This window comes from Nesoenas mayeri (assembly GCF_963082525.1).
Source record: "Nesoenas mayeri genome assembly, chromosome: 14".
In the NCBI taxonomy this organism is placed as follows: Eukaryota; Metazoa; Chordata; class Aves; order Columbiformes; family Columbidae; genus Nesoenas; species Nesoenas mayeri.
In genome coordinates this window covers 2743571-2756353 of record NC_137556.1, presented here as the reverse complement: position 1 = coordinate 2756353, position 12783 = coordinate 2743571, and the positions used below count along the sequence as shown (strand labels likewise).

At 46.0% G+C, this 12783-nt stretch overlaps 1 protein-coding gene across 1 annotated transcript in view; it reads right to left on the bottom strand.

Moving 5' to 3' along the window:
• Nucleotides 1-579: 579 nt before the first annotated feature.
• ERGIC1 (endoplasmic reticulum-golgi intermediate compartment 1) overlaps nt 580-12783 on the bottom strand; it is a gene marked incomplete at its 5' end in the record, with an annotated part of 53499 nt that continues 41295 nt past the window's right edge. The window contains 4 exon segments of the mRNA XM_080353308.1: nt 580-733; nt 6389-6511; nt 9112-9212; nt 10426-10486. Coding sequence (XP_080209434.1) covers nt 626-733; nt 6389-6511; nt 9112-9212; nt 10426-10486 — 393 coding nt within the window. The 3' untranslated portion in view covers nt 580-625.

Sequence of the window (12783 nt, the reverse complement as noted above, 5' to 3'; positions counted from 1 at the left end):
GAAGGTTTCCCCTCGTTTTGCTCATTTCATTAGAAAGGTCATATCTGAACAAACCAGCTTTCAATAAAAGCACAAAACATCTTTTTAATGTGATTTCTGCCCTCTGTCTCTAAAGTTTGCTACGGGGACTAACACTTTCCACTCCTCACCAACAGATACGCCACCTTTTTGGCACCACGGGTGGAATTTCTTCCTAATGTATCATTTTGCCTTATACAAAAGTCGATTGTCTAATCATGCAAACCCAACAGAATTCCAAAAAGTGCCACAAGACAGCTCAACTCTTCGCAATCTACTACCTAATCTGTACACTGCCATAGGAACCTCCCAGAGAACAGACTGTCACCCTTACACAGACCTGACAGTGTATTTCATACACGGCATTTCAACCTCTCTTCCTGGGCAGAGAGAATCAAAATCCACACCCCGATTCCATTGATTTTTCGCTCTCAAGAGCTCTGAAATGCATGGAGATTTCTTTGATTTGTTGAAGGTGTCTTCACTGAACAGCTTGATTAGAGAAAAACTCAACTGATTCAATCGAATAGAAAATAAAGACAAAAACAGGTAGTGGTAGGTTTCTCAATCTTCGCTCCTGTCCTTCGAGACTTGGGTAGTTTCACCGCTACTGCATTTTCCCCAGCTGGATCTTCTTCCAGGCCTCTGAAGCTGTGAAAATGCAGGAGTCGAGGATCCCAGCTACAGTAAATGTTCCTCCGATGATGGCACATATCTGAAACACACACAAACAGCTTTGTCAGCCAGGGGGGGAACTTTAACGCAGCTTGAAATGGGGGGAAGGATGTTATTGCCCACTGCTATATCTGCAAGCACAGTATGAACCATGTCATAGCACTGGGGATGTAACTACATGACAACCACTCAGGAAGGCTATTCCCTACAGTGGAATAACTTAGTGTTGTCCTGAACTCATCGCAAATCCCAGCTCCGAGGAGCCCACGGCACGAATGCTGCTCCATTCCGGGCTGAGCTCCACCTAACGAAGCTTTCTAGAAGCTCTGCGTTGCTCATATCTTCTTACTACTATTTTCCATTATAAATACCAGGGCCTTGTAGTCTTTTCCCTGTTTCACAAGATACAGCGTTCGCAAAGCGGCGAATGACACTTCAATAGCATGTGAAGGACAGTGACTAACAGAGACCCGGTGACACCTCCAGCCAGGGCTCTCTAACACTTTCCATTACAAGGGCTGCTTACAAAAGCGCTGCCAGCTTAACCCTTCGTGGGCTGGACTTTTCCATGCAAGATGTTTCACGTTGAATGACTTAAACACCAGTAAAAACATGCAACCATCTTCAAGAACAGCGTTAGGGAAAACATTAATCCCCTAATTCACAGAAGAGCTTATTTCAGCTCTCAGGTGCTAGAAAAACCCAAATTCAGGAGGCATCAGTTTTGGACTTTCCAATACACTGCTTCAATTCCCTTATCTCTGAAATGGAGACGATGCCAAACTTGCCTCCCCGGGAAACTGCAATGGAAAACACATTTGAAGGGTTGAATACTACGACAATAGGTGTCTCAGAGTCCTCGTGGAAACATCTGACTTGTACTCAGGGCTGGGTTAATACAAACCACCTGCTAGTGAGAAGTCAAATACCGTGGGATGGGCAGAAACGCTGCTCTGAGGTGCCACCCACCCCGCACATGGAAAGTATGATACACAATAATGTCACCTCGTACCGTTTAACAGCCAAGGTACCATTACACAGGACTTGGCATTTCCTAACTCCCATATTTTTTACTTCGTAACCGAGATGCTCTTTTAATTTGGCCTTTTACATTGTGCAGGATCAGGCGGCTCTGAGAATAAGAGACAGCGGGGCAGTGAGAAGGGGGCGTGATACAGAACTTATCTCCTGCCCAGGAAAAGGGGGATTTTGCTGTGAGCTGGAAGCCAAGGGAGATAGAGAGGGGAACCCAAAACCAAGCCAAGGCAGCAGGGAAATGCAATACAGCTGAGACAGAAGGGACCTGCTGAGCTGTGTCTCCCACACAGCCCTACACACCATGGGCAAAGTTACAGATACAGGAGTAACGTAAGAGCAGCAGCGTTCAGCTGGGCAGGGAGTTAGTTAGCGGGGCAATAGAACAAGCAGTTCGTTAATGGTGAGTGAGGGCGGCAAGAAACAAAGCGCTCATTTACATGTGTATTTATAGCCGGGATTTATGTGTTTAGTGAGCTCGGTGAAATGAGGAGCTGCAGTAAACATGGGTTTTGCAGGACAGCTGGCATCCCAGCAGATAAAGGCTTCAAAAACCAAAGCACCAGCCCGAGGCCAAGTCAGTATTTTTAGGGGACAAGCAGAGGTCCTGCCCCCCGTGCCGCCTCCTCGCTGTCCCTCGGGACACGACGCAGGGCGACTTTTCAGGGACAACGGCCGCAATGGACTTGGGGTATTTCAGTCCACAGCAGCTCAGCTGACAGGAGATGTTACACCGCAAACAACACAAAAACCGTCCAACACCAAGATTTCACGTCAGCCGGTAGGAAAATCTGATTTCAGTGCAGCAGTGCAAGGGGGTGGGGTATAGAAAAAACGTACATTCATCCGCACAGCTCCGTGCTGCGGAGGGTTTGTGAGTCACACACACCTGGCAGCCGCGTCCCAGCACGCACACAGCCCTCGGCTTGCTGTGACAAAGAAAAGGCAGCACCAGGGTTGGTCTCCAGCTCAGAGGCTGCGCCATCATGTTTCTCCATCATCACCGTTCTAATACGTACAGAGTGTTGCTCCTCAGCAGCACTGAAGGAAGCCGGGCATCATGAGCTTGTTTATATTTAATGGGATTTTATACTGGGAATGATGTGCGTTTGGCTCCTTGAGGTTACAATTTGACTCAGGCCCAACCATTAAAGGAGGGTGGAAAAGAAATACAGGAGTGTAATAATGACTTAAATTTGAGAAAAAACTTCTTCTCAGTAAGGGTGACGGACACTGGCCCAGGCTGCCCAGGGGGGTTGTGGAGTCTCCTTCTCTGCAGACATTCAAAACCCACCTGGACATGTTCCTGTGCGACCTCACCTGGGCGTTCCTGCTCCAGCAGGGGGATTGGACTGGATGATCTTTTGAGGTCCCTTCCAACCCCAAACATACTGTGATACTGTGACAACAGTGAGAGACCATGCGATGTGGGGCACACACGAGGGGTTTGGACAGAACACAATTGTAGGATAGTGGCTGGGGCGCAGGCTGAAGTCTAAGGGAAAACAGGAGTGGATATGTAGGAGGTGACAAAATGTGAGTGTCAGATGTGTGACTGGACCTCCGGGATGCCTTAAAATCTGAAAATGACTTTAACAAACACAGGCGACCAGCAGGACTCCCAGGTAATTCCTAGTAAGGTAAGATGTGGAATCCCAACCAGAGATTTTCCAGCCGACCTGCAGCACTTCTTGTAGAACAACATTATCTTGGTTTTAAACATGTCACAGGACTGAGCCCACGATACTTGCAGGTAACACATCCCATGACTGAAATAATTCTCCCTGCCCCCTGATTATTTCCAGTTTAATTTTTTCACACCTAGTGGGCACACGGGTCCTCTCATGTCAGCAAAAACATTCTCTTGTTTTCTTTGGATTCTGAATGCTTCAGTAGAACTTCCGCTTGTTCTCTGCCCGCTCCCAGTCCTTACACTGACCTCACGATACAACTTTCAGTTTGTCCACTTACAGGAACTCATAATTTTTCGGCAGTGAAACTTCCCTTGTTGCTCCATAACGTCAAACACGAGGCCATGAATGGCTTCTTTGTACATGAGATGCCTTGGTTTTAAGCAGTACAGTTTAACAGGCAAAAAGTACTGTATTTAACACTCCGCCAAGTGTCTGTGGTTAACCCCAGGATCCACGGGAAATCCACAGGACAGTGACAGTGGCAGCATTGACCCACAAGCAACACAAAATCTTACTTAGCACTGAATTTTTTGAAGCGTGGCAAGTAAAATCCACGCTACATCAACACCTTTTGTCCTCTCACATGGTGCAGAAAATTACGGTAACTCTTCATTCCACAAAAGCCCGAGGAGAAGGCACGAGTTGGGAACACAGACGACCTGGGAACGCTGCTGTGGGGCTATAATGCTGCTCTTAGCGGCGCTGAAGTTTTTGAGGGGCAAACTCATGACTAACAAAGAGCATCAGATAACCTTCCCCGCAGCAGCATGATCCTTTGGCTCTCTGCTGAACAGCCAACACCCTCCCATCTGATCTCTCCCTCCTAAAGTGTCTTGGAGCCCACAGGATCCTCCTCCATCCTCGGGACACATTTACATTTACTGAAAGCCACGTGGGTGCCCTCCTAAACGATGTGCTTCCTAAAAGGAGTTGCAGGGGATCTTCCCTACCCCAGAGCCCCTCTTGTGGTTTTTAAATCAAGCAGCTGCTGCTCAGAAAGAGCCGACGCTTTCCATGGCCCCGCTCGGCAGCGACTCCAGAGGCACCAGCGCAACCTCCACCTGGAGCTCAGCCCAGTGCCCATCATCACTAACCGGTCTCCGGAGCAACCGTGATGCAAAAGGCCACGCTGGAGACACAGGAAAGGGCTAAAGCGGCGGAAAGGACAACGGAACAGATCATGTCATTAAAAAAGGGCAAGGAAACCCAGGACAAAGGTGTTTTGATCCTCGGCAGCACAGTTCCCCCGCCGCAGCCTTTTCAATGCCACCTTGAACGCTGGAAAGCTCTAAGTGTAGCGCATACCCAGCCAAGGCTGCCCTTGTGTCAAATACTCCCAGCCTGAAGGAGACCACGAGCAGGTCACCTGTACCAGGGCCAGATGGTCCACACTGGTACCCACGGTTACAGCATCTGTAACAAGGACCTGCCTCTAAATTGGCCACGTCTGACCAGGGTCTGGCACAGCTGATGTGCTGCACACCAGCTGCTGCAGGTATCGGTGTCACCCACACATCTCCAGAGGAAGGACGTTCCATCGGAACGGCTTCAAGTGAGCTGTTGGGGACTACAGCCATTTATAAGAACAAAGTGGGCAAAAAACAACTGTAAAACTCTTCTCCGTGACTCCAGCAGCCAGCACGTGCCTGGTTAACTTCACAGACAGGATGGGGCAAAATTCCAGCTGGGGCCATTGCAAATCCCAAAGGTCACTGTGGCAACCAGTGAGCAAAACTCCTCTGGTAGCCTCCTTATGTCAACTCCGAAGCACAGTATCAAATTCCACAGAGATGCTATTTATATGCATACAATGGCACATCAGCAGTAAGTCAATGCTAGCAACAGACACGACACAGAGAAATGCCAGCTATCAATCATTGCCAAACGCTGTTTCCCATTAAAAACACCTCCGCATCCTCAGCCCCAACAAGATGTGTAAGAAACCTACGAGAGCATATTTTTAGGGAAAGAAGTAGAGGCAGTATGAGATGCCAAGTCATAAAATGCTGGTGTTTGACTTTTTAGGATTATGGTTTGAAACCAAACAGATGTACTAAGAAGAAAAGGTCTTAAACCATGACATTTAGATTTTGCTTCAAGTTCCCTTCTCTTGGTATTTGTGTATCCCAGGGATCACTCGCATTTCTAAAGTGAAGTGAAGGGAACTTGGTGTTTATCGGAGGCTGCAAAGTCAAAATCTTTAAGTGCAGCACAGCCACCCTGCTTACGTTACTTCAAATCAAAATATTCAACCAGTTTACAAATCAAAATCCGAGGTCTTCATTCCAGCCAGTTTATCAACTACTTTACATTCTACCATGGCACAGCAAACTGCAGCTTCAATTTTAAGCCACCTCCCTCAGGTGTTCTAGAAGACCTTTAAATGGCTCTTTGCCTAACCAGCAGTTTGGACAGCACAGCTTTGTTACAGACGCTGAGATCAGTACTGCAGGATGTTACCTGCATAGGTCAAGACATAACTTGTCGGGAAAACACCTCTGGAATTCGATAACGAAGCTCTTCTTCACTTCTACCCAGGAGGAAATGCCTGGAACTGGCATATCCGCACTAAGCCAAGCAGCAGCACCGAGTAAAACAACTGTGCTGCATCCTCTGCAAGGCAGATCTCATCGTTAGAGATGGTTTATTGCAGCTAGCTTCACTGCATACCACATTAGCTCTACCTCAAGTTTCCGACATGCTGCAATAGTGCCCATCCTGTCTAGACAGAGTAGGAAATAGGATAATTTCCCTTCTTCTTGTGCCTAGCAATTAAATCAAACTGTCAGAGCACAGGGCTTGCCAGTTACCTCACACTTCAGTACAATAGTGGCGATGTGCTGCTTTATTTCAATCATGTCACAATGCTCTGAAGCAGAAACTCAGTTCTCCCGGACAAGAAAGGCTCAGAAAATAAACGAAAGGCAGGCAGGAGGAGGGAGAATTAGAGGTTTAGAGTAACTCACCGATGTGATAAACCTGTATAAAGGCTGTCGCCTCTCTGTGTATTTCACTGTGATGGGGCTCAAGTCGTAACGAAACCAGATAGCTGGGATAATGCGGCCAGTGTGACTGTAGGCTACGTACTCCTAGAAGAGAAAGTGGGGGAAAACGTCAGAAAACGTGAGTAATCTTGTTCCAGATAAAGTGCCTGCAATAAAACTACTTCAGTGGATCTGGCCCTTACTCCACTGTTTTGTACTACTGATCAGCCTGAAAGAAGCAAGCAGTTAATTCCTGCATGACTGTCTAGGGCCTATCCTTATCAAACAGGAAAATAAGTTCTTTACAATCTCACAATGATATTGCTGGGAACAGAGAGCGATGGCGCTCACTCCCATCTTCATTCAAGGTTACACAAGTAAACAGAAAGGCTGGCATTGATTTCTCCAGCTCAGATCTGCTCTATTTAAATACAAGCAATGTCTAAGCGGTTGCAGGGGAATTTTTTGTACTGTCAGTACGTAAATCGTACACAGGGATATTCATCAAACAAATGCAATTTAGTTTGCAAGGCCGTGAAAATCCCTTCTAGCCCCTGCACTCAGAACAGAAAGCAGCAGCTCCTTCCGCACTGGGACCAACAATGCGAACGCTTTGCCCACTCACTAAGAATCATGTAGAGCTGTGCTTAAAAATCACGGTGAAAGCCAAAATGAAACTGTAGACAGAAAAAATATTCGCAAAGGTTCAAAAATATTCCAAGCTGGTTCAGAAGTGACACTTTCAGATTGCCGGTGATAATCCCTTTTAATCCATTTCTTTAATAACAGGTACGGCGCAATCAATCAGCCACAGGACAACACTCCGACAAGACACACTGCACAACACCAATGGGCAATACATACTGACATCAATTTACTCGCACAAGTCACATCTTTTTTGAAGTCATAGTTTGTCTGTGCTCTCAGTGGAAATATATATCAGTTTTCAAGGATCAGGACATTTATCATGACAGACTGAAGAAGAAAATGAAAGAAAAGGAGGCTGGGGACTCATCAGCCCAACAAGAGCCACCAGCACGGCACACGCCACCTCTTCCCTTCCTGAGCCCTGTGACACTCCAGCCGACTCTGATAACCGCTGCTGGTTTAATTCTCCTTCACACAGGGGCAAAGACAACCTCGAATACTTAGACGGATGAAGAAAGGAGAAGTAACAGGTCACCCATGAGCATGCTACAAAAAGAGCTGATTTTACTTTCAGTGAGCTCAGAGGGAGCTAGTGAAACAGCATCTGTCTCCTTCATTAATCTCATCTAAATCCCAAATTCCCCTCTAGGTTTTTTTCCAGGGATGACAAGAGAAGCAGAATGTAGTTGAAATCTCTAGTTGTAATATATTCAAAGCTCTTATTGCAGAAGTTCTTCAGCGTCTCTTGGGCCAGTGGCTGCCTGGGGAAGTGGGGAGAACAAGGGTCCAGGGGGTGGAAGAGAAGCAGAGATGGACAGTCCGCACTTCAAGCCCTATTCATCTCTTCACACTACTCAGCCTGTGCCGGACTATTCCAGTGGCTTCTGACTTCTGTTTCCCACTGATCAGTGTGGGAGTCAAGGACTAAAGCACTAAGAAGGGAATGTTGGTGTCTAATGAGAAGAAAAGGCCGAGGCAGCACTGCTTCTCTGCGTTTCAGTTGTGATTGATAGAACTGACCTCATTTCCCTCCCAGCAGCAATCCTGAGTCAGTGTTGGCTGAACGGCCCCATTTGCAACGATCTCATTGAAGCGTCAAAAGCTCCTGCTGTTTTCCAAGTTACTTTCAGAACTTGTGTCGCAAGACTCTTATCAGAACAACGGTTGTGACATTATGCAGAACGAACACATTGTAATCTGAATAGGGGGAGACGTCCAAACCATTGGGACACACTGTACAAGCCACTCCAAAAGTCACTGGACAGGAACGTTAATCTGAGAACTAGTCAATGAGAGTGTGTGCTTGATTCTCAGCTATGGCAAAATAGCGGTAATTAGATATAATAAACATATTCTGGGCTTTCATTTAGCACCTGACAGGCAAATCGTTTTAAATTGAAAGAGCCTTTTTACCTTCAAAAATAAATAGGGTCTTTTTTTTTTTTTAAATTTCAATACATCGTATTGTTAAGATACAAATATCTTCACATTTAATGTAAATTAATTTAAGAATGATAAAGTTACAGTAACTATCATAATCCACTCTAATAAAGTAGGCACTGTGAAACAGTCAAGCAGTCCGTATTCGCTGCTGCAGGTTCAGTGGCTTAATATCTGAAGTCAACGTTTGTAAAAAGCTAAAAACTCTGCTTATTTATCTGATACACCCATCACAATTGAGGCTGCTTCATTAACAAAACCTCATGTAAGTGCTGTTTCATGTGTTCAGCTGGATTGCAGTTTCCATCCAGATGCATCTTGACACAAATCACGAGAGCTCCTGCGGCACGTAAAAACTTCCCACACAACGTACAGCAAATCTAGATGAGTTTCAGAGCCGCAAGAGAACGTTGGGAGCGAGACCAGCGTTCTCTAGCATTAAAACAATGCCACCACCTGGAAGCCCCACTCGGAAGAGCTTCAGTTCCTCCTTCTCCCAGCAGAGGCTACTGCTCACCTACAAACCAGGGACACGGCGCAGGAACGCGGCTGGAGATCCTCCGTGCAACCCTTGGGCTGACACGAGGAGCTTTTCTCACATCTACCTGCTGCTTTACCTTATTTGCTACAGTATATTGGTATGAGTATCGCTGCTTGCCGCCCATGTCTTCGTACACCGTCGGGACTATCTTCAGTATGTAATCGTGAGATGCAAGAGCTGCGGTCAGGAAAGGAAAGTAGAAGTTAGCATTCAGAAAAAGGAATCGCAGCCCACGTAACATTTCAAAGTAAACGTGCAAAATCTACTAAAACAAGCCATGGAAAAGGTGCCTCCCTCCTCCGTATGTCAGGTTCTGTGACAAAGAGACGCTTTGACATCCTACGTTCATGCCCTTTGTACAAAACGTTGTATGGTACTTGATAACACAGAACCTGCCCACCGTTCTAAGGCTTCTACAGCACCAGGACCCACGGAGATGAGTTTGGGCCACTTGAACCTTCCGAACCGCTTGCAGCTATGAATGATAAGACTTACAGCAGCACAAAAAGCTGTCCTGGTTAAATCAAGAAATTAATCAAGGTTAGAACTGCAGCTCACTGAGCTGCTTTTGCCAGAATAAGTTGAGGCATTACAACCTGTGTAGTCTCATTCGTTGTGCATTCAGCTTTCTTTCTTTATGTTCTTCCTTCTCCTACAGCTGCTCAACAATTATTAACTCATTTTTTCATTATTTAAATGGCTTGTGCCAGTCATTTTTTGTGTCTGCTAAAACAGTTCTAAACTAGAATTCTAAAGGATTTATGTGGAGGATCCATTGGCCAAGTATAACACAATGACATTTGGCTCCTGGAGAAAACAAACCAACCCCCAAAAGCCCCAGCAAATCAAAATCCCACAACTGTCTAACTTCAGGAACAGCCATCAACATTTTGTTCCAAAAAAGGGACAAAACTGGTATCCTGCAGGACACTTGAAGGAGAAAAATTACTCCGAATTGTAGCACGCACTGGGAATTTCTTTTTGTGGTGCTGGTCATAAATAAGGGCAATGAAAATGTCAACTCTTCCAGACACAGGGCAGAACTTGAGGTAGGAGCTAACTTACTACACAAGGTCAACGAAAGGCTCTGGTGGTGGTGACAGCAGCAAAGGGGAGCTGGAGGAATAGGATATGGATAAAAAACTCAGTTAACTGAGTTGGTCATAACAGAACTGGAGACAATGTCCAGGCTGCAGAAGGGCTGCAAAGAACCTTTTGGGCTAAGATTTCTCTACGGTACTGGAGAAAATGGAAATGTGGGTCAGCAATGTCCGGATCATTTTGGTTAAAGAGGCAAATTAAAGAGTTGTGGATACAGCAATGTTGCATGAATGGCTGTTTCCCCTGCTGCAGAGAGCGGCTAAGGCCTGTAATACCCAAGAATACGTACGATTTGAGCTGAGTTTGTCTGCTCCCTCCAAGGCATTGAACGCTCCATGAACATTATGGACCTGGAAAGCAAAAAGGGGTATGAAGAAACTATGCTACGACCTGGTACTCTTGACCTTTGTTTCCCTATCCTCTCTTATAACAAGGACATCAGCCTGATTCAACCTTTCCGAAAACAAAGCCTCAACCTAGTAAAAGATGACTTGAAATATCTTTCAGTGACCATCACCACAGAGGTTGGTTCCAAGTAAAAAAGTTGATTTCACAACATCTTACAAGATGAAACTCCAAAACCACTCCAAAGCGAAAGGAATTGCAGTTGGAAGAGGCCGGTTGTGAAATTTCATTGTGAGACATTTCCTAAGAGTTTTGCATAGTTAACTGTGAAATTCATTTATCAGGCTGCAAGAGAAATAAAAGGGAGTCATATTCAGGTTAAAACTCAAGAGTTCTCCTGTAAAGGCAGTCCGTATCAGAGCAGTTGGGTTTGTACAGCTGGAACTTACTAGCCCAGCTGGCACATTGTGCCCTTGGAGGTGGGAAGGACACGTCCCAATGCCGCCACCCATCCAGCTTTTCCTGCCGCTGGTTGCAGGCATGCAAGTATCTGTGTGCCCAGAATAACAGGACTTCCATCCCATGCCTTCCACATACTGTGGTACAGAGTCTGATGGCCACCAACAGAATCATCTATTTGGGAACTCTCTAGCCAGTGGAAACCCCACAGCAACAGCTGTAGATTCACGTAATGTACAGTAAGCTATACACAAAGGAAAAATAACTCCACAACCTAGAAATTCCTGACCTCAAGCCAGACAAGAGGGAAGAAGAGTTTGGAAGAAGTGCCTGGTTGTAGGTGTGACAGTCTCACCTCATCACCAGGGCAATGCAATTGCCTGCCCAGACCCTCTCAAGAGCTGATAGCACGTGGATGTGTTTGTCTCATCCTAACGGCTGCGTCCCTGTCCTGAACGCTATGGAGTGGACGGTGGTCTGAAGGAAGCAGCAACTGAACCCATCTCTCTTCTAAGAATGGAAATTCTCTAGAGAGAGGAAATCATCAGCAAGGTGCTGGTAACTAGACCAGAGCAAAAGCAACAGCTGAACCTTCTACGGTGCCTTTCAGTCTGTTGGCATTTCACATATTTTACACAACAGCAACCATTTCTGCATTTCACATGCAGACTGTATGTATTATTTACTGACGGTAAAAAAGCAAATGAAGAATGAGAAGCCCCTGGGCTGAGCTACAGTATTATCCTCCACTCTTGATACAGCTGAGAAGTGAGTCTCTTACAGCATATTTGGGCCAGAGACTTTAAGGTCCCCTTCAAACACTCTAACAGTAAATATTTGAGTGACTGCTCAGCAAACGACTGTATCTATCCTGTGAGGTGCTTGTATATTTGGACTTACATTCTTGTCCTTGACTCCACAACAGCCACACTTCTGTTTACAGATAAAGGTTGTCTGCTCTGCATCTCTCTACATGGTGAATTTGCAAAGGTGTGAGTTACAGAGCTCCCGCACAGACAGACCCACCAGACATTCCTACAACCGCCTGTTTCGGTGCCATCAGGTCCTTTGGTGCATCTGCCTCCCTTGCCTTTGCAACAGCAATGGCATTTGCAACTCCCAGTCTGATGTTTTACCACGATTTTCCTTGTGGAATACTCTGGGGTCCCATTACAACGCTTGCTGTCCGTAGACTGCTAATTAATACCTGCTCTACAAAGCGCACAGGTGTGTTCCTTGGGGGAACGTACTTGTTTGCACCTCGTTAAGTGTCCGGAGGGACTTCAACAAGGAATGAGCTTTTGGCCACAGGAACAAAATTGCTTTGCAAGAGTGAACTTATGCAAGGCTGTCCAGCCAGACATTCTCGGGGCTGTTCTGTATTATTAATACCAAGGCCAAATCTGGTCCTTGGAGTAGCGGCCCAGGTGGCCAGTCTATAGTTTAACAGTGCCACCACTTCAGAATTCTCCTGTGACATGGATCCCAATAAGTTGCTTGCCAGGGCCTTGAACACCGTGGGCTTCAGCCCCTAGAAATGCATGTGAAGACAAATAAATGGACGTGTAATTCAGGCAGAGTCCAACAGCAGGCTGAAATAACTGTGAAGGGAAGAGAAGACTTCTCCCAAAGGTTAAAACCAGGATTACTGAACACCATCATCTAGCACTCAATATAATTTTATGACTAAAAATGTATCAACTCTTACTTTCCACATCTCTTGCTTTACTAAGTTACCTGACACGCAAGAACCTCATTAGTTTGAATTTTGGTCTCATCTATATGAGGGAAAAACTGGCCACTACTGTGCGTGAACTACTGTTGAAGAACTGAAGGTGGAGAC